Source organism: Schistocerca cancellata, chromosome 6 (genome assembly GCF_023864275.1).
Source record: "Schistocerca cancellata isolate TAMUIC-IGC-003103 chromosome 6, iqSchCanc2.1, whole genome shotgun sequence".
NCBI lineage: Eukaryota > Metazoa > Arthropoda > Insecta > Orthoptera > Acrididae > Schistocerca > Schistocerca cancellata.
In genome coordinates this window covers 643,141,944-643,165,856 of record NC_064631.1, presented here as the reverse complement: position 1 = coordinate 643,165,856, position 23,913 = coordinate 643,141,944, and the positions used below count along the sequence as shown (strand labels likewise).

The 23,913-nt window shown below is 37.3% G+C and overlaps 1 protein-coding gene across 1 annotated transcript in view; it reads right to left on the bottom strand.

The window, feature by feature from the left end:
- LOC126190909 (synaptic vesicle glycoprotein 2B-like) overlaps window positions 1-23,913 on the bottom strand; it is a 249,317-nt gene that overhangs the window by 158,255 nt on the left and 67,149 nt on the right. Inside the window, exon 2 of the mRNA XM_049931539.1 lies at window positions 14,325-14,378. Within this exon, the coding sequence (XP_049787496.1) occupies window positions 14,325-14,378 (54 nt within the window). The remainder of the gene's footprint in view (window positions 1-14,324; window positions 14,379-23,913) is intronic.

Genomic DNA, 23,913 nt, shown 5'->3' with positions numbered 1-23,913 from the left:
TTTGGTTCACTGTGAGTGTGCCGCTCGGCATAAATGGCTAATATGTCGGGCTACCCTGGCATTGTGACCGTAGACGGCTGTACACGATTTACCCAGAATAAATCCTGTGTTAAATACAACATGATTTTTCCCATTGGTCAAATCCCTTTTCTTCCTAAGCCCCAATATCCAGTACTAAAGCTTCTGATTCACCGAATCACTTATGAAACCACTAAATTCCACCAGTACATGCCGCGAGCTGTGCCACTTGCTGATAGTGCCACTGCCACTTCCCCTTCACCCCTCTTGCTATTCCTCGTCCCTCATGCTTACCTCTCCACTCTTTCCCCTCCCACAAGACGTGCGTAATGCCACAGATAATACCCCCTCCATCACCCTGCTAGAGAGAACAGCCATTAAAGTTTGTCGATGTCACACTTCCCCGCCACACAAGCCACATTCTCTTCTCCTGTTAGTCAAAATTTGCTTACAAACAGTGCATGCGCTTGTATCACACAGAATCACATTCTAGATGTGTACTGATTAAAAACTCACTGCATTCTTTCCCTTCCTTTATATGAAGTTTTATGAATAGGATGAGAATATTGTTTGTTGTTTTGTCACTATGGACACACTTTTTAATTACCTTTTCTAGAGTTTTGCCTGTGTGTTCTCCATGCCTATAACTTTGTTTTACAAGCTTATTTTATGCCATATGACAGTCCCCTGATTTCATCCTTAATTCCAGTGTTTTGTCAGTATGTGTTGTAGCCCACGGAACTTTATGTAACCATTACCTGTAACTAATATATGGAGATTTTACATTTGTTATCACTCTTCTTTAAATGTACTTAACCCAGTTGTAACCCAAGCTAGGTGTTAACGTTCTGCAGTAAGTAAATTTATTATGTTTCTTTTTACCCAAATATTTTGATTACCATAGAATTAAGTATTTTGTTATAAAAGTAGATTTTCCCTCAAACTAACAGCAACCATGATAGTTCATTCCTATTTTGTGAAGCATTATGGCTGCATTTTAACTTCGTTTGTCTTAAGACTTGATTATATGGACAGTGATGATTTCAACTATTACAGGAGATATTGTATTGTAATTTGAACAAGTTAATATTTTACTATTTTTGTAACTCATGAAAATTGATAAACTTGACTACATGTCAGTCACCCCCCCCCCCCTCCCATTACAAAATATGAAAACAATTGCAACACACCCCTCCCATAGCATTAAGGCCCCTACTACGGCAACCCGTCTTTCTGGTGAGTGACTGACACCGTTTTGTAAACAGTGTTTGTCACCAGTTCTCTGGAAGGGGGGAAGAATGTACAGTATGACAGCCAATCCAGGAATATTTTAGGGAATTAGTTTAAAAAATTATTTCAAAGGCCCAGTGGAATCTTTAAAAGTTTTCTCCCAGAGTAATTCACGCCGTATCTACGTGACACAAGTTGCTTGCCTTTCAAATCTGAGGCGGTTCTGTCCAGTTAAAGCTGCTGACAGGAGACACCCTGAGCTCTCTGCTGAAACTGCTAGTGAATAATTGACATAGCTTGCATGGGATACCGATCACATGTGTGGTCGCTGGAGTGTTCTGCGGTGCAGAACACACTTGCTTCTCTCTCTTGTAATCCAGACCTCGAGCAGAACAGATGTCTTTTTGGAAGGCAGAGACTTTGGCTCTGCTTTCACGACCAGCCACCAATGTAAGTCAATATCAACTGCTTCCCCTTCTGTTACCCATTTTATTTAATTGTTCGACCTCCTACATTAGCTTAAACCTGCTAACTTCTGACCCTCGGCGCGTATTTTGTTCTCCATATATTGAAATATATCCTCTTTATTGTACTTAATTTCCTGTTTTGTCATTTAACAGCAGCCCTGGATGCCCACTATCAAATCCTGACTGCTTGACCTCCTGCACACTGCCGCCACAAGGCCTATTTAACAACCTTCTTCCCCTTCCCTGCCATTTTATACATTAACATTGGTGTCAGAAGTTTCTCTCCCCATCCCCAAACCGTGTACTCCTTTTACATTTGGTGACCAGAAGTGGGTATGTTAGTGTCTGTATAGCTTTACATTGGTTGCAGAAGTCCCTCTTAAACTTCCCCTAGCTTTACAATATGTACATCAGTTATTGGGCACAATATTAAAAATTATATAAAACCAATAAAAGTAAAGTATAGTAAAGAGATAAGTGGCATGGCACTTATTTTGTATTACACACAACTCATTGAAGGTATTTTTGTGTGACATTAATTTTTATTTCATTCTATGTCACTGTTATTGGGGCTGAAGTGTTGCCTGCCTAGAGAAATCAAAGTGACAGTGCCACTTTGTACATAATTTCTGACGAATTTTTCCTAGTCCTGTTTTAATATCAGGCAGCAGAAACAATTTCATGAGAATTGGTTGACAGTTTCTCAAACTCCTATGAATGTAATCATCTCAAAGTTTCATACTTCATATTGATCTACCACGCAGTGAATATTTATTTAACTGCTGTGAGAAACCTTGCCCTAATCTATAACTGTCAAATAACTAGGAGCCTAACACAAATTTCACTTTGTTCATAATAGTCTACAATCTGAATTAGTTTGTGGTCAGAGTGTTAAAATGTAAATGGCGACAGGGAAAATGATAAGCAAAGACTTACACACAGCTCTTACACAAAATTACACCAAAGCTAATCATAGAATGAAATCCATTTCTATGATGATACTACAGCTTGTGCAGGAATGAACCTGATTTAGCTGGCCAAGGAGACATTATCAGTGCCCACCAACAGTGATTACAGCCCAAACACTATCAGTTTCTTGCACGCTTCCATGAGCTGTCGTAGAAAGCTGTTCAGTGAGATTCCTCAATGGAACAGTACTTAAGCTATAGCAATCAAGCTTTCAAGCAAGTGAGGAAGGAAGATTGGGATTTAACACCACAGTGAGATTGAGGTCAGTGAAGAAGGATCATTAATACAGTTAGCAAAAGGGAATCAGCTAAAGCCTCATTAACATTCAGCTGAAAAGATGTATATATAAAAGCAGAGAAAAGCAGAATGGGGATGCCTGGCCAAAAATTTGAATCCTCCTCCTCCAAAATATGAACTCAGTGGTTTACCTGTGTCCCTTTTCATAGCATGACAGTGAAATGGGCAGGGTGAAATCCTCAGGTAATATTAAAAAACTCAGAAAAAATATAATATTACTATGAATAAGATGGTCAGTCTATTGTGGCACTAGGAGCAAGGAAGCAATTAAATACAACACAGGACTATCAAGCAAACAATACTAGGCAAGTGATAGAATGTGCTTAATTAAACCTTAATTAAACATTGTGTGCTTGTAAATTAATACTGAAAAGCAGTTCACTTTTAATTGTAACTGTATAAAGATCTCCACAGGAAATTTTGACCTGTTTATGATGAATACACTTTACTTATTATGCTATCTGTCAGACAGTAGGAAACAGTTAATAGTCTATGGTGATTTCAATATGGATTTTCAAAGTGATTCTGATGAAAAAAAATGATATGAAAACCTTATTTGGATCCTACAATTTGTTCTCAATAATTAACTTTTAAACATGATTTGATTAAGATGGTGGGACTGTAATTAATAATTATTCCTTGATGAAGCTCAAAGCAAGAAAGTAACTGTATATCCAGTTACAAATACTCTCTCATATCATGATGCATAGTTAGTTAGTATAAATAAGATAGTGCCTTGCAATATAGATACTCCTAAGTGGAAATCAGTTTGAACAATTAACAACTCCAGAACAAATGTTTTTAAGAATAGTCTACAAGAGATGACCCCTGGGATGAAATTTATAATGAACCAAAACCTGACATAAAATTTAATCTATTCCATGATAAATTCATATCATTATTTGAACATATGTTTCCACACAAGCTAATGAGAAAGGACAGTAAACAGCCATGCAAAAGGAAAAGGATAACTAGAGAAATAAAGTATCTTGTGAAAGGAAAAGGAAAATGCATCTGTCGGCAAGAACAGGTAAAACTCTGGGAATATATCAAGTCTGAGATATATTCAGAATTCTTTTATACTATCAGGTATTGGTAATTTGATTTCATAAATTTATATGTTCGTATAAAACCAAAATTCATTATGTCATACATAACTATTTACATCTCATTTGTTTAGAATAAATTTGAAGATTTAATACAAAAACCTGTAAAGTCACGTTTACCAAGTTTTGCTAACTATTTATCAGTTAATGTCTTTGACAGTGATGTAAAACTCTTTGATTTAAATGTAATCTTTGTACTCTTTCTTTCTACACATGGCAGGAAGTTGTGTGGTAATGGAGACAAGTCATCTGTGTGATGTGGTTGAAAGCAGACATTGTAGCTGGAACTGATAGCTCAAGGAAACAAAAGAATATCACATTTCATTATTCTGATATTTGAAGAGTTAAAATACAAATATTCAAAGTGCAGATGTTTTTTTATTCCATAGATAGTGATTCACCAGACTTACAGAATTCTAACACCAGTGTACGTTCTTTGTACAAAGGAAACGTGCATCATTATCATACCTCTATAAGAAGGCAATGAAGCCATCTTCAAGAAAATCAGCTAAGTAAAAACTATACTTTAGTAAAGTGAATATACAATTCAGTGCAACTCCATTCACAAGAATGACAAATTTATGTTCCATAGGCAAGTCATTGAATATACAGTACTATATTTGGGGGTTCATCCAGGATATTAATATGCTACAAAGAAACATTAATCTATTTGTCAGATAAAACCAAAGTAAAAATAAAATTGCAATGAATGTTGTAAAAGTCAACAAAGTGGAGATGAAATGAAGATACATTTAAGATCTGTGAACAACAGGACTAGAAAGCAAAGATGACGCATCTCCCTGGCTGAGCTACCCAAGCACGACTCACAACCTGTACTCACAGTTTTACTTTCCCCAGTACCTCACTACTACCTTCCAAACTGTATAGAAGCTCCCATGTGAAACTTGCAAGACTGGCAGAAGTAAAGCTGCAAGGATAGGTCATGAATCATGTTTGGATAACCCAGTTGGTAGAGCACTTGTCCACAAAAGGCAAAGGTCATGAGTGGAGTCTCAGTCTGGTACACAGTTTGAATGTGCCAGGAAGTTTCATATCAGTGCACACTCCCCTACAGAGTGAAAATTTCATTAAAAGAAGAAGAGGAAGAAGAAGAAGAAGAAACACAGTATACTTTGCACTCACACTCTGAAACACTTTCATCAGATGCATAGCTGCCACGCTGGTCATCATTCATTATGGTACGGCACATCAGTGCATATGATCTCGTGGATAATCAGCTTTAGGCGTGGTGTAAATGACTGAAGTCATGACTCTCACTCTGTCACTGGCTGCTGTGAGTAGGCCTTGTGCATGCACAGAATGGCACCTGGCAATCCCACAGGGGCCTCTACGTGATGATGTGTTCCACTCCTCTGTGATGATTACATTTGGTCTTGGCTGAACTGGCTGCTGGATTGAAACAGGAAGTCATATCTTGCATCCTTGCAGAGCTGATGTGGGGATGCAGCTGCAGTTAATACTCAATGTATTGTAAAATCAGAGAGAAACTATTAGCACTTAAGTGTCCACTCACAGATAACATGTAGAACATCGATGAAATAATTTACACTCTTAAAGCTTTTTATGAACAGAACTGTGTCCTGTGTGTCAATACCAAAGAGGTAGCGCATACACAGAGAGGCTGCAAATTGTTGTCCAGCACTCCCTGCAGTGCCACACTGTACTGTTGTCCGATATGCTTTCGGAAGTCACTGCATGTGAGTGACTAAAATGAGGAAGTACTGCCATGTGCAACAGGTATTTGGAAACTGCTAATGTGGCATCAGTTGGTAGGCATGTGGTGTGATCTTTGTCTTGTCCACCAGGTTTATAAAAGCATCATTAATGATTTGATGACAGCTAAGTACCTGTGACAAACAAGACTATTAATGTGGTGGCTGCTCATTTCATTTGCAACCATTCAAGCTGTACTCTTAGCTTCCTTTCTATTCTCACTGTCAGAAATTGCAACATATTTGGAAATAAACAGCCAAGTGTTTGTGACATGCAAGAATGTAAATGACATTACAGCTCATTTCGCTCACAGTAATTAGATTAGATTCCTGCCTAGCAACACCCTTTGACCCTTTGAAATTGTTAAATATTCTGGGGGAAAGAAATGGTCAGATATTTTGACATGAAAGAATATAAATGTCATTTCTTATTGTCTTACTCACAGCAGTGTCATCTTTCTTTTCTTAATCCAAATGTTGTCACGAAACTGAAGAAACTCATTTCTGATAGAGGAAACTCTTATATGGAGATAACATAGAACATTGCAGAATATAATTCTGTTTCATGAATAAGTCACAAAGATGTAAAAAGAGAACATGCAACAGGACACTAACATACTTGCTTCAACTTCCTTTTGCATGTCTCAAACCACATGACCACATTGATAGCTTGCAGTTTTGAAAATCATTATCATTCGTCTTAAATCTCCAAGGACTTTTAAAGTTGATGTGTCCTTAACTGACATTGATTAAAGCAAATTGTACCTAGAGTGTTTTGTGATAAATCTTCAATGTGCCAACACCCTGAAACACTGTACTATCATAATACCCAAGTTAAAATACAGAAACAATTAAATACGATTAATCTCCTTAAAATTAACAAGTGTGAAACATCATGTGACTGATTTCCAATTTCAGACAAACTGCAGTCCAAAGTGGTTGTGGCTTCTCAATTTTAGTCACTCATCATTCAATGGCTGTTTTAAAAGTGAGATATATGTCTGTGAACTTGTAAGATATGCAACTGCTGAATTTCTTTTTGAAATCATACCTTAAGTTTCTGCTGTGTATAACTGCATGCACAAAAGCAGTAAAATGACTCTTATAACTCAATTCACATGCAACAGTTACTATGTAAGAATTCAGAAAAATGTATGTGATCCCAATATACAACTTTCATTTTCACTTCAAAATATTTGATGTGATACCTTATAAAATGTACAGTTAAAACAAGAGTGTGGTAAGATTCCATCAATGACAACAGTTTGGTAAAAACTGAATTTCCCTTTGAGTGGCCACATTGCAACCCCCCTCCCTCAGCTGCCTCACCCCTTTCTGCCAGGGCAAATTAGTTTGATCATCACTTCTACAGATAATTGATTCTAAATGATGGAATGCATTTTCATGATAAAGAATCTGTCCTGCAGTTCTGGCTGCATGTTCCTGGAACATAGTTTAAGAAAGCTTGTGTTTCTCTTGCCATATATTTTATACTGTGTGAAGTAATACACATTCAGAGGTTGTGCATATTTTTTATTGTAGGTGGAATGAGTTTTAAAACTACATCTTTAGAGCCTTTTTATTTATTTATTTATTTAGCACTTGTATTATCACATTCATGATATTGGACTTGTCAAAGTACAGAACAGTATAAAATATTACATATTTACATCATGTACAAAATCTTATCATTGATACCAACAAGTCTTTATAACAAGAACATTCTGAATTAATTAGATTATAAAATTGTAGATGTACAAACAGATAGAATAAAAGCTGGTGAAACACCTTAGCTGATTATACTAAAACTATTAAATACCAGTACTTTAGTTAACTGGGCTTAGTAACTTATGGCACAAAAGTTAGGTCCATAATTAGATACATACGTGGATAAAAGAAGTTTGGTTTTATCTAGGAATGGTTTGATAATTATGAATATTTGTTTAGAGAGTTATGAAGCAGACCTACAGATTTGAGCGAAATTCCAGTTATTCATTACTACTGTAGAAGCTATTGTTTATTAGTAGATTGTTAAGTTCTTTTTTGAATGTATTAATGTTTGGTATCATTTTTATGCTATCTGGCAAAGCACTGTAAAGAATTTTTGATTTGTATACAGCAGTGTCCTGATATATTGATTTTCTGTGCACATCCCTATGATAGACATCCCTGTTCCTTGTTTGATAATTTTGGATCTCACTATTCAGAGCTGAAACTTGATGGTTTTTAATGAAGCAGGTACTTTCAAATATAAATATAGATGGTAAGGTCATGATTTTTAATTCCTTAAACATAGTGCTCTGTAAGCAACATCACTTATTAATCCTACATCTTTCTTTAGGAGCTTAAAAGACTGCTTGGCAAAAGAGGTATTTCCCCAGAACACTATACCATACTTCAGTAGACTATGCATGTACGCGCAATAAGCACTTAAAAATGTTTCGGTATTGCAGCAATCTTTAAGCATTCTTAATATGTAACAGTATTTGCTTAATTTTTTTGTTAAGCATTTCTACATGTTTTTCCCACCTTAGATGCTCATTCGCCCTTAATCCTAAACAATTTATGTGACTCTTTTGCTGAATTTGGCTATTCAATAATGTGAATTTTACATTGGTCCTATTTTTGTTCCTTATATGGTTGAAGTTAATCCATACAGTTTTCTTGTTATTGACAACTAGACAGATATCTTTAAATCATTTTTCTGCCACTTCTGCTGTTTTGTTGATTTTTTGCTGCATCTCATAATCATTCATCCCTTTTATAATGAAGCTGGTATCATCAGCAAATAAACTGTTGTATCTCATTAATAAAAATCAAGAATAACAATTGTCCCAATACTGAGCCCTGGAGCACCCCATAATTGCCTCTTTCATATTCAGAATCGTACACATTTCCACCCTGAGAAATTTGTACTCTTTTTTTCCTATCAGTTAAATATGACTTGAACCACTCATAGGAAACACCACGGACACCATAAGTATACAGCTTCAACAGCAGTAGATTATGATTTATAAGATAAAATGCTTTGGAAAGGTCCAAAAACAACCCACAGATCAATTCCTTGTCCTCAATAGCTGTGTAAACAAGTTTTAGGAAATTGAAGAGAGCTGTTTGTGTAGATTTGCCTTTTCTGAAACCATTCTGTGCATTTACAAGAATTTTATTTTTGTTTAGGAAGTTTAGCAATCTGTCATATAATGCATAAAAAGTTCTCGGTTTACTTGCCGCGTCAAATTTGGATAACAACCTAAGCTTTCGATGACTACCTCCATCATCTTTGTCAGGGGTAAAACTGACTGTCTTTCAATTATTTTCAAAAATACAGATAATAATGATAGTGGTCTGAAATTTTTACAGTCAAACTTGTCACCACTTTTATAAACTGGTCTTACTGTTAACTGCTTAAGTTTACTTGGAAGTGCACTAGTTTCAAAGGAGACATTAATTATGTCCACAAGTTGAGAGACAACATTATCGGTATTATATTTAATAATTTTGTCAGGGATACAATCAAATCTGCAGGCCATTTTACTATTTAGTTTGCTGATAGCCATTTGTACTTCTTTGGGTGTTACAGGATATAGGTACATTGTCCTTTCATTTACTGGAGTTATTGCCTTTGTCTTTGGATTATATTTAGTGGTGATCTGGTTTTGGGCTACATTAATATAATGAAACTTCCTGACAGATTAAATTGTGTGCCAGACACAGACTCAAACTCGGGACCTTTGCCTTTCACGGGCACGTGCTCTACCATCTGAGCTACCCAAGCAAGTCTCACAACCTTTCCTCACAGCTTCAATCCTGCCAGTACCTCGTCTCCTACCTTCCAGATGGTTGAGTACTTGCCCGCGAAAGATAAAGCTCCAGAGTTTGAGTCTCAGTCTGGCACACAGTTTTAATCTGTCAGGAAGTTTCTTATCAGCATACACTCTGCTGCAGAGTGAAAATATCATTCTGGAAACATCCCCCAGGCTGTGGCTAAGCCATGTCTCCGCAATGTCCTTCCTTCCAGGAATGCTAGTTCTGCAGGTTTGCAGAAGAGCTTCTGTGTAGTTACGGAGGTATGAGACAAGGTACTGGCAGAATTGAAGCTGTGAGGGTTGGTCATGAGTCATGCTTGGGTAGCTCAGATGGTAGAGCACTTGCCCGCTAAAGGCAAAGGTCCTGAGTTCAAGTCTCGGTCCAGCACACAGTTTTACTCCTGTCAGGAAGTTTCATATCAGTGCACACTCCTCTGCAGAGTGAAAATCTCATTTTGGATTAATATAATGATCATAAAATATATTAGCTATTAGAAGTGGATCATCAACAATTTCATTTCTGTGTTTCATGGTGATTTTATTAATTGCATTTTTCATGTTTGCCTGTATGATTATTAGTAACTTTCCACATAGATTTCACTTTGTTGTTACCCTTTCAAATATATGAATCATAGTGCTTCTTTATGGCAGCAACTGTAGCTTTCTTGTGCTTTTTCCTATAACACTTTACATATGGTTTTAAGGTAGTATTTTGCTTTGCACACTTAAATAGCATTTTAAGACCTTCTGATGACTCGTTGATTTCACTTGTTATCCATGAATTTGATTTTTGTTTATTTTCATTCTCTTCAAAGGGAATACAATATCATAGCAGTATTTATAATTTGACAAGAACTTTTTGAATTTTATACCTACAGAACTATTGGTTTCCATGTTCCAGTTTACATTTTTAAAAATTAGATTAAAGACCCTAATGCTGTCTCCACGAATTAATCTTCTCTCAACATATCTCCTGTTGTCACTTTTGTCATCAGATTTCTCTAAAGTCAATTTAATTGCTTTACAATCAGAGAAACCTGTATCCAATACCTCAGATTTAAATCTACATTTTGATTTGTCTGTGGCGACGTTCACAGAAGTAGTTTAACATCAACTGTCACCAGCTACAAAGGTTATAGTACTTTCACTAGTGCTGCCGTATCTGGTGGTACCTTCAACACACATGTCCTAACATTGAAATCCCCAAGCACAATTATGTATTTTGAATGACTATTTAGATATTTTCCAAATTTTCAGAGAACAATTCAAAATTGCCAGTTGGGGACCTATATATACATGCAATTATAATTTTACTCGCTGTTAGTTCACATAAACAATATTCAAAATCTCTTCCAATACAACAGACATTTTTAAACCTAATTTCCGTATATTTAATACATGTTCTTCATATTTACATGTTCCACCCCCTCTGTATGTTTCCCTGCAAAAGCTGCTGATCAACTGGAAGTCTGAAATCCCAACCGCACATTTTTGTATTCCTTGCAGTCAGTCTTCAGTTACAAGATTGAAATCTCCCTCAATGTACCATTCAAAAGGACCTCTAGATCTTATAGCTTACTGGTTAAGCCCTGTACATTATGATATAGGAGAATTAAAGAATTATTCAGTTATGTGAGAGGGAGATTCCTTGCCTGGTTAATTCTTTGAAGAGTAGGGTCTAGTCTTCTTTTCATTTCTATCTTAATTTTCACCTCCTGGGAGTCGGACTTTTTCTTGATTGTTTTCTTCTGCAGTGGATTGGGCCATAAAAAGTGTTCATGTGTTGTTTGGATGCTAACTTCTGCCTGGTGCTTCATCGTGATCGGTTGTTTTTAACTTCTGTCCACTCTGGTACAGCTTCCACCACAGTCTTTTTACATGGTGATATTGTCCTCTGTGCTGCTTCCCTGCCATTTGTTCATTCCACTGAAGGCATATTTACTGTCGACTTTTTGGTTCCTTCTTCTGCTATTTTCTTATACTGTGGTGATATTTCTTCTGTACTTGTTCATCTTTATGTCCAGATCAGGAGTCACAAAGCACTAGTGACTTTGTCAGCAAATGTGTACTCAAAACTAATGGGAAAAGGTCTCCAGATGTTCTTTAGTTATTTTCCCTCTCACACCTGTGTCTATGAAGATCATAGGCATCATTTTTCTCTTTCCCTTGACAAACATGGTCCACATTTCATTTGGGTCTTGGAATCATACGTAGAGTTTGCCTGCCAATTGTCCATCTATTGATATAGCAACATAAATTGTTGTAGCTGTGTGTTGTACTGTTAATTGATTGTAACATCAAGATGGTGTTTTCTCCCCTTTCATGGATAATGTTCTTTAAAAAGAAAGCTCATAGTTGAACTGACTCTGATCACATTCCCATACAGTACCCATCTGGATATTTTCTGTTGTGATACGCACATTGCCTTCAGCAACAAATGTTTGAGCTCTGTCTCTTTTTTCTCATCTTTATCTTTTCATGCTTGGAGCATAGTTATATGGCATTATGTTATCCCAAACACCTTTTTTTAAATTAGTAGTAAATCCCACTGATTCTGTAAAGTTTGTACACCTGAGATTTTTGGTTACATCCAATGTCCATTTTGTAAATGCCAATAATGGATGGAAGAATTGCTTTCTTGAGCTTCATCAAACTTTGCCATTACATGTTATTTGTGACACTGAATTCCAGCATATGATTTATTTTGGAAACTGTACTGTCTTCTCTTTTCTTTGCCACATAGTCCAGTAAGCTTTTGATAATGTTTTTAGCCTTTAGTTTAGGGTACATTTTCAGGAGCTTGTCATATGTTTTGAAACCTCTGATGTGCCAATCATTGTATATGTTCTCTGGTGTGTTGTCATCACATACCATCTTGACACTTTTGACTTTAAACTTCTTGTCAGGAGAAGCTTGGAATTCACTGTCGCTGCTTCCATCACCTCTTCTCAAACTTGCTGTATCACTACTGCTTGCATGGAAGTGTTCCTCATTATCATCACTGGCATCGTAATTATGTATTAGTTTTACAGTAATATTCATTTCTAATGGGATGATAATATTTTTGCACTATAATAGATACTATAAAACATGTGAATGATTCATCTTCTATATCAGTACCATTTTAACAAAGAATAGTTTATCGTAACTTCATCACAATGTATCGCAATGCATTAGCAGGGTTGATTACCAGTTGCTGACCCATCTTATGCTTCACTGTACATGAATCTTCACAAAATGTGACTTCACCTACACATTGCACCATCTCTGCAGGTCTCAAATGGTGTCGCAGCTGGTGTAGGTTGAATTCAGCAGCCTCTAATGGACAACTGCAGACGTTCGCAGGTAAATGAATATCTCACTGGTGCAATACACATTCTTTAAATGATTCCTGATAGGACTGTTGTGTAAATGTGTTTGTTCTATCCTAAATACTTTCCTTTGAAACTAAAGTAATGTACAATTAACGCTTTGAAAACAGAGTACACATTAATGATGAAGTCATAGAACGAGTTGATGAGTTTTTGTAATTATGGAAGTTGAAGATAATGACCAGATTGGAAAAAAAGTAATCAAAACAGTAAAAATTTTATAAGAGTCCTTTAGGTAAAGAAAGTTTCCAAAATAAACTTCCGGTATGTCTAAAAAAGCTTACAATCAGTGTGTATCACCAATTTTTACTTTTGGCAGTAGATACAGAGTTATGGCACAAAAACTGAGGATTGCTCAATGAGTGAAGGAAATTTGGATATTTGAAAGTCCTTGGAAAGGCAGATAAATGGAGTGAAAGAACCCATTATAGCTGTATGAAAATGAACTGGAGGTGGTCAGCACATTTAGCCAGATGAATGGATGGTAGATTGACAAATGATTTTTTTTTTTTTTTTTTTTTTTTTTTTTTTTTTTTTTTTTTTTAGATGCAATGATCAAATGGTTGTCAGTAGATAGCATTACAAAACATCTTGGAGTAACATGGAGACATATAGGTGAAAACAGTATTGCATGGAAAAGACTTGCATCCAGCAGTGGCTGTATAAACCTGTTGCTGATGGTAATGATGAATAAGATAATAATAAAAAAACAAACAAATGAAAAACAAAAAAAGTGAGAAAAATAGGTCAATATCTGCAACACAAGGTTTATTCAGTTCACAGACAGCTAGTGACATGATACTTCCATTCAAAATTCATGAGATTGTTGAAGATTAGAAATATGACTCAAAATATCTGAACAAAATTTGTTACCAATTGGGAATGCAGGCAGTGACAAAATAAAAAAACTATGACTGAGGGCAAAAAAGTTGAGGTTTTGTGTATGAGCCAACAACTTGAACAAAATTGTAATCTTTTCTACATCTCAAAAAAGGCTACAGTTGGTAAAGCCACCTCAAATATAAATCATAAGACAAAATTCCCATTTTGAAATATTTTATCACTGAAATGCTGGAACCAACCCTTTTAACCCTTTTCATTCACCTTCCTGCAGTACTTCATAAGAGAAAATAACAATAATAACAACATAAAAGCACAATCCTGATGAAGTTTAACAAAAAACGATACATTCAAATTACCAGTTATAACTAAGATATGAATTTATACATATTGTGACTAACAGTATGTTTCATTCAAAATATTTAATGTTTTTTAGTTCAAGATCAATGTGACTGATTAGAAGAAAAACAAAAACAGAACAGCTTACCTGTCAGGGAGGCAGCCATTTCAAAATCTGCAGCCTCTACAGGCTCTGCAGGGGCTGAAAGGGAAAATTCTAAACTTTAATATTTGTCTTTATCTTCCAAAACAGTAGCAAAGTGTTGGAAAAATCAAGCAAGATATACACTGAGTGAACATTAAGCTATGACCATTTTCGCAACCTGTAATGTGTCTATGTGGTTACATGATTTGAATATACTTCTATTTCCTTTATCTACCAATAGACACATCAATGCCAGATGTAGAAGTAACTTCAGGTGTGCCCCAGAGAAGTGTGTTGGTACATCTGCCATTTGTGTTGTATATTAATGACCTTGCAGGCAATATTAAAACTAAAAGCAGGCTTTTTGCAGATTCTATATTCAATCAGATCTTGATAAGATTTTAACATGGTGCACAGATTGGCAGCTTGTTCTAAATGTTCAGAAATGTAAAATTTTGCACTTCTCAAAATGAAAAATTGTAATATCCTATGACTATGATATTTAAGAGTCACTGTTAGTATCAGCCACTCATACAAGTACACCTAGGTGCAACACTTTGTGGGGATATGAAATGGAATGATCACATAGGCTCAATTGTGGGTAAAACAGGTGGTAGACTTCAATTTATTGGCAGAATACTGGGGAAGTGGAATCAGTCTACAAAGGAGACTACTTACAAATCACTCATGTGACCTGTTGTAGAATATTGCTCAAGTGTGAGAGACCCGTAACAGACAGGACTAACAGGGGAATTGAACATACACAAAGAAGGGCAGTACGAATGGTCACAGGTTTGTTTAACCTGTGTGAGAGTGTCACAGAGGTACTGAAGGAACCGAACTGGAAGACTCTTGAAGATAGATGTAAACTTTCCAAAGAAAGTCTATTAACAAAGTTTCCATAACCAGCTTTAAATGATGACTCTAGAAATATATTACAACCCTCTCAGTGTCCCTCACATAGGGATCAAGAGGATAAGATTAGAATAATTACTGTACGCACAGAGGCATTCACAGAATCATTCTTCCTACACTCCATATGTGAATGAAAGGGGAAGATACTCTAATAATTGGCTTTGGACATACCCTCTGCCATGCACCTCACAGTGATTTTCAGAGTAGAGATGTACATGTAGATATAGAAATGGTTTTTTTATATTTATTTACGAGCAATGACTGTTGAGCTGTGGGAGCTCATCATCAGCCTCTGCATACCTTAAATTTAAAAAAAGGCAAATTACAACATGTAGTAATGAATATTCAGCACTGCCATTGCATAAAATGTGGGATTCATATTGGAGATAGCGTTGCACATGGTTGGTACAATTCACAAATATGTGATCAGAAAATAAACATTGAATTTTTTGGCTTATCCGCATGGCAATAGTGACCTTTCTGTATTCACTTATAATTCAGAACTGCTTTTACTTGCAATGTATTCAGAAATGCCTGAAGCTACTTCTACACTTGTTAATGACTTTTCACCCTACATAATATACATCATCTTCCACACTAAGAAGCCTCCAAATCCAGCCCCAAATTTCATGTGCTTTTGGTGGTAAGAAATACAGCATCTACATAACTGCCTGGAACCCTGGCATTCAGGATGTCGTGAGAGAAAAGTGCAAATTGTATTCTGCATGGCCAATGTTTATGGAGTCCATGTTGGTTGGTATTTGAACTCAGAATATGATCTAAGATTCTACAGCAGATTTATGTCAAAGATTTGTGGCTCACTTCTGTTACTCTTCTTGTAGGCAGGTGTGACTATGCTTTATTATATGTATTCGGCACAGTTTTTCCTTCAAGGGATGCAGAGTTTATTATGGTTGAAAGAGGGCTAACTGGACCACAAAAAATTGTATAGAATCATATAGCAGTTCCATCAGCTCTGAAGCTTTGTTCAGTTTTACTGAACTTGGCTCTTCTCAATTCTACCGATGCTAATATCTGCACCACTCATCTCTGAAATGATATGAGAATTAGTGTGACAGAATGCCCTGAGTTTCCTTTTTAACAGGCATTTGAAAATGGAGTTGAGCATTTCTGCCTAGCTACCCTCAATTTCAGTTCCTGTGGAAGTCATAGGTGTTTAGACACTAACTTTCATGCCTTTAAACATGACCTGAATATATTTGGATTTTGTGAGAGGTCTTTTGGTAAGACAACTACTGTAGTCATTGAAGGCTTCACACATCACTAGCTTGACAGCCAAAAGCAGTTTACTCAGTATCTGTCTGTAGCCATACGCTTTGTTTTATGCCTACTGACAGCAGTCACTGCTTCTTTAGAAGGTTCTTTCCAGAGATGGCACACTGTGGAGGGTGCTCCCATCATGAACTGTTCTACTAGGTATATACCTATCCAAGGCTTTGTAAACAACACTTATAAACTTCAGCCACAGTTTCTCTACATGCTCCTGCCCAGAGCTTTTAACATTCCACACTTATGGTTACCACCCCTGCATTATGTATCACTTCATCAATACTTTTATATCTTTAGCTATAATTACATTCAATTACTTTTATATAATAGAAAAAAGGCTTTTAGAAGAATAATAGCAATACCAAACAATAGTAGTTACATTACCCTTCGTACCATAAACAATCAAAATCATATTCAGGAAATTAATATATGGAAAATGTTTAGATAAAAGAATTATATATTTTGTTCTCATCATCTGTAAATGGTAGGAATTAAATCTTGGGCCTAATTAACAAAATATAGATAATTGATTGTTTAGCATTGTTAGAATGCTTATTTCTGCAATTTCAATATTAATGTGATTTTTATGTGCTTGGAAAATGTCTTGAACTTGTTCTGGTGAAGTAGGGAATATTATAGCGTGTTTGTTATTGTTGTTGAACTATTTCATACTATAAATTATGTTTTGCATTATTATAACCAGTAGTACATTGTAGGAAGAGTATAAATATTCGGCCTCGAGTACTGTTAGGGCAGATGAGTGTTAGATCCACTAGGGGACAGATCTGTGCGTACAGTTGAGATAAGTTCTTGGTGCATGATTCAGGTTTGGATTTACAATAGCAACTTGTGTGTTGGACATTATCTAAAACAGCATATTAGAACAGTGCAGTGATGGATTATTTTGGAGTGTTAAACAGTTTGATTTAATATCGCAAAAGGCAGAATGATATGTGATTTTATATTCATACTTTGTTGAGTATGAGTGTTTAACAATGTAATGGACCTCACACTAGACTTGGCCACTGTTTCCATGTTTCGATACAGTGTATCGATACGTGGAACTGTTTCAGTGTTTCGGAACGGTTGTGGTTCACTGTTTCGAAACAGTGGTGTTTCATTCCGCCCCTGTCTCGGACCAGATTCGATCTCGAGCCAGAAACAGAAACTGTATTGTTGTTTCAAAATAAGGCTGTTTCAGTCCACCTGTGCCTGGAATGGACTAATTGTATCGAAACAGTGATGTTTCATTCCACTCTGTGTCGGACGAGATTCGGGCTCAGCACAGGTACTGAAACACAACATACCACTTCATGAAACTCTTTCAAGAGTGTCCAAATCTTTTTGACAAGCAATAGCATGAAGCTTAAGATATCCGAAAATAAAGCTTTGTTTCTAGCTGACTGTCCTGTTTCGAAATGGCGTAACTTCTGCTTTATAAACACTAACCAAACAATAAAACAACGCATGCTATTCACATTCAAAATAATAAATATGTGAAAATCATTCAGTTAAATTACACTTTTTTTTATAACATACGCTTCTCTGTTCATGTACAGTAATCATATTAAGAAACGCAAGTAAGCCTACAACATTTTGAATAAAAAAAGGCATAGAGTGACAGTTATTAGACATATACATAAATTTGATGTAGGTATAATTGCAAGCAATCTGTTTGACAAATCACTGATAGTGTAATGGTGTACGGGAAAGGCTGGGAAGCATGGTGAATTTATAGTAACGGTTCGAAACACCTTGAAAGACAAAAAAAATTTCTGTTATATTTTGTTATTTATTCAAATTATTTGGCGTTATTTGTGAGTCTATAGTCACTGTGCCTATTATCCACAATGATTCCCTTTGTGTAGATGGAAATTAGCAGGATGGGTATATTACCCATACTAACGGAATGTGTGTTTCTGCAGTTTGCTCCCACCTCCAGTTCCGTTCGTGGTGGTTCTTTTGTCTTCAGCTATGACTGTCCTCAGCCAATTGAAAAGTATGAAAGTCACGCAACACGAAAGCAGCGCATTTGCTGCAGGAAATACGAAACTGCCAAGACGCCTAAGTGATAGTTTCATACTTTCTGCGACATGATTAGAGCTCTCGCACCTCATTTGTGTTTATATGGACATACTTGCACAGTAGACATTCAAGATGATAAAATGTGTACGTTTATTAGAATACAAAACACAAACTGTTTCACTGTTTCGAAACAACGTATCGGAACATTACTTTGTACTGTTTCATTTGTTTCAAAACAATTACGTGTTTCAGTTTGCCCATCTCTACCTCACACACGCATTTCTGTCTAATACTATTTAATATCGCCAGTGTAGTATGTGCTACCATCGGCTAGCTGTAGTGGTAACAACGAGGCTTATACACCGAAGATTGTTCATGAGCTCATAAGATACAGGTTTTGAAGTGAATAAATCTACATACTTACTTTACTTCACTTGTGGCCTATGTCATTGTAGTGAAATCCATTATGGTATCCTGTATTTATTGAAGAAGCATATTTTAGCTCATGTATGCATTCGTCAAGGGACACCGAAGGCAAGATATTCACAGGTATTTAAACCAGTTTTAACTACTTACTAACCAGGTGGACATTACAAGCTAAATTTTTTACTTCCCCCTACACATATTACACTTCTGCCTCTTTATTTAGTCAGAGTGAGTTGGTGCAGTGGTTAGCACTCTTGACTTGCCTTTGGGACAACAATGGTATGGATGGGGAAAAAGTGACTGTATTTTTTTTTATTTTTTGCTAATAAATGGGTGGAAAAAACAAGATAACAATTAACCATAGCAGCAGTGCTACAATTTTTGGTTTTTAAGTAAACCTTTTTAAAAATAAGACTGATTTTTATTTGTAAAATGTCCATTCCTTTGAAATATTGTGATGTTATAGAAAATGGGGAAAGGATTCAGTGCTATTTTAATAACAGTGCCAACAGAAATGAGCAAGAAACACATGACATAAGAATAATTGGTACGGCATTGCAGAGACAATAGTGTACCTGTTATGTGGCATGGCCCATTTGATGGTACGTATGTACAGGCAGTCTACAAGACTTGTCCCATCCGGTCCTTGTGGTACTTCATTGCTGTTGTATCTGGGTAACAGCTCCTGGTATATACAGGGTGAACATAAAGTCCGGGAACACTTCCAATTATTTATTGCACAAGAACTAAACATTGAACAGATGCCATACATATTGCATTTTGAAGAGCAACTCTGCAAGTTTTTTTTAGAAACATTCGATCTGCGAACCATGAGTGAGCCGGCAGACGTCAGTATGGTAATCAAATTCTTGCCATACCCTTGAAAGCATGGCACCGTCGACTGTAGCAGTCGCTTCCCATATTCTCTCCCAGAGCTCTGCTACATCACATGGTAGTGGCGGTACATACACCAGATCTCTAATGTGTTCTTCTTACCATACTTTGTTCTAAACATCCATTGAACAGCTGTAGCACACTTGTTTTTGTCAAACTCCAACACACAGAAAGCTCGTTCCGCACCTTAACTCACCATGTTTGCAACTATCATTGACTATCAGCAAATTACCAAACTATGCTGTGATGGTATACATGAAAAAAAAACTTTCAGGGTTTCTCTTAAAACTGACATATGTATGATATTTGTACAATGTTTTGTTCTTGTGCAATAAATAATTGAAAGTGTTCCTGGACTTTATGTGCACCCTGTATATATTGCACCTGTGACCCACTTAAGGCAACCTTACATTTCTCAACCCTATGATGCAAGCCTGGGAAGTTACAGACTAGCTTGTCATAGAACACCTGAAGTCTCTGGTTCAAACCTTCATCTCATTTACCACTGTGGCACATTTAGTACCAAGATCAATGTTGGGGGCAATACTGCTGATTGTGAGCTTTGGTGAAAATCTCTAAACAGAACTTGTCTTCCCAACTCTCTCTGCTAGCCAGTGGAGTGATTCAAGTGCAACCTCAGAGGTCAGATGACAGGCATAATTCGTTCCAGCATGTGCCACACTCTGCAATTGGTAGTACAGTGTTCCTTCAGCAGCTATCAGAATAGTCTCTTCAGCATTTGAATGATGATTCTAGGTACACACACTGTGGACAAGTTGATCGTTCCCACAACTTGCTGTCATGTCCCACAACAAACCTACAGATTAGCAGTACATGTGAAACACACCAAGTTCTCTCTGGTATGTGACTCTTCTGTACAGGGCCCACAGCACTCCACTGACACACCATTCACAATCGTGTTGGAGAGTACTGATAAATCCTGTACACCTGTATGGGAGACAGGATCCACAGGACGCAACAGTACTTGAGAAACCTTTGGTAGCTCTGATATGTGTCTCCAACATACCCATTTGCAGTAGCTTGTAATCACTTAACATCAGTCTGGATGATTTACATCAGCCTAGGAACTCTAGCTAACTTATTCCATGCTCAAGAGCAACATTCACAGTTGCACTACATTGTTGCAGGTGTAATGTTTTAAAGACCAATAAACAACTTTAAACTAAGCATGCTGATCCTTTTTTAATTTCTGTCTCTGTTATGCTACAAGGATTACAAGTTCTCTTTAAGAACTTGTGGGGATAACAGTGCTGTTAGTATTACAGGCTGAAGAGCTGCAGCCCCAATGTGTGATATCTGTGGGACTGAAAGTCAAAGACAGTTTAGTTCAGAACTTTGTATCGAATAAATGTGCTGCATGTTTCTTTCTCACAGTGAAGTATTGTTAACTCATAACTATGTCAATCAAATTATTGGTACATCTCTCCATATCCATAATGGAGATGTACCACATTGGCAATTTACAACTAACATGACAACTGTGCACTGGATGGTAATTTGCTCACTGTGTTCTGCTGTGTACTAAAAATGCAACTATCTTATGCTGGGCTGTACATCAACTGTTCCACATAAGGACACCATAAGGATGGGTGCCATCAGTGCAATGAGTGCATTAAATCGACAAAAAGTGATTAAATTGGAGCTGTGTTTGTGTGTGCACATTACACAAACCCAAGCTCATGCAACTGACATGCCATGTTAATGATTGCCATCGTCTGACTTATTATTATTAGACTTTGCACAAGATCCAGCATCGCACATGATGCTTCTGGGACTTGCTTCTTGATGTTGAAAAATACAATGTGTCAACCATGCTGGACAACGTACAACACTAGTGTTCTCATTTACCAGATGTCATTACATGTTCTACATCCATACTTTGCACTTGATACAATTTACATGTTTCACAGACAATCACAGTTGCACACTGCACCTGCCCTCTGCAGACTTTGTAACTGGCCTAAATTGCCTCCATTATGCTCTGATCCATCTGCCCAATGGATTGAGTTGGCAGAATGTGTATTTGCATCACTGGGAATACTTGATGATGATTCCAAATTTGTCACATTGATTTGCCACCTGGCCATGATGAATATGCTAGAACAAAATCTGATTTACTACAATGACTGGCATGTACCCCAGAAGAACAGTTGCAACAGGCTTTTACAATGAATAGTTGGAAGGTAAAACTCCAACATAGTTGTGTCAGACACTGTAAACTTTGCTAGACACAAACCTCATGTCAGCCGCAATGCTTTGGACTCTCTCAGCAACTGCAACTAGCCCTGATTCCACACAAAGTAGAGCTTCTAGACTGAAAATTCGCTCTAGTGGATACATTATGTATGGTCCTACAACATTGGTACCATATAAACTTCAAAGACCATGTACCATCACAGCACAACAGAGTTCTGCAAGCCAAGACAGGCACTGCGCCATACCAAATGGAGCCAAGAACACTTGACAGTGATGTGTGGCCCACCCAGCTGCACATTGCCCCACCCCTGGTGCTCACAACACTACAACGCCTGACCCATTAGCACTACTACGCAGTTTTGCTGGTACCACGCACAATCCAATGAAACTGTGCACATCTGTCAGCTTCCACGATCATTCCCAAATGCCTGGTGCAGAGCAAAGTAGTTGCATTGACCGGCACACTGACAAAAAGCCATCTTTGCATGTACTGAGATGGGTTCGCATCCTCCATGATAGGTAAGCTATTACACGGCCGACTGTATATCCTCGAGCACAACTCAGGAACACACTTTCTTTTGGCCACAGATTCCAATGTTGATACACTCACTAAGGATATGTTCACAAAGTTTAGCAACACATCGTTGATTCAACTCCAAGCTGCCAATTACTTTGTGATATTGGTACAGCTAATGGTTGATTGCCTGTTACAACTTACAATAAAAATCTTCACTGCTCATGGGCCTCCTCACTATCAATGTACATGCACTGGTGTTAGGCATGGACTTTTTCCAACAAAGTCGTCTCCCCCCTGACCTCGAAAAAGCAGTTCTCATACACCATGCAATCTGATGCCTCATACCTGGGCTTTTTGCCCAGGTATCGACTCCACCAATGCACACCCCTCGTGGTCTGTACATCCAACTAACGACGACAATGAGTTGCAGATAGGCACAACAAAAAGAATGTCACAAATAAAGCTTTTGGCCATTAAGGCCTTCATCAAAAACAGATGACAGACACACACATACACACTCACGCAAATGCAACTCGCACACACATGACTGCAGTCTCAGGCAACTGACACTACACTGCCACAGTGTGTTTGCGTTTGCATGAGTTTGTATGTGTGTGTCTCTCTTCTATTTTTGATGAAAGCCTGACTGGCCAAAAGCTTTATTTGTGGCAGTCTTTTTGTTGTGCCTATCTGTGACTCAGCATCTCCACTATATGGTGGGGAGCAACTTTCCTTTTCATAATATTGTTACATTCCATCCTGGATTTTCCATTGCTTAACAATGAGATGACACTCAGCTATCATTTGAGAACGTATGACAGTCACTAAGACAATCGGAATGACACATCTACAATACCTTGCCACTTATCAGGAAGCAGAGATTCTTCACAATAACAAAAACCTATGACTCCATCTTCATGACATTACACAAGAACTCACCCACATACTTTAACAGCGCAAGCAGTTTGCAGCAGTCTACCCACGTGATGAGTCCACCCCACCAGAGGGCCACCAGCAGCTGAATCGAACACTGCAAATGCAGGTTACTTTGGCACCTTCAGGCTCGCCCCCCATTCCAGTGACCCCACATTCCACTCTCCTTATCATGCATGAACGCTTGCCAATGCACCATTCACACTGTTATGCTGCACTACATTTGCACTATCCCCAGCCTGCCAGTGCACCATGAGCTATGCTGCGTAGCTCCTGCTCTACTGCAACCAGCCAAAGCACCAGTCAATGACCTTCTTGACTCAGCAGTTGTTCACACCTCTGATAGCTACATCTAGACCTATGTACATACCTCAC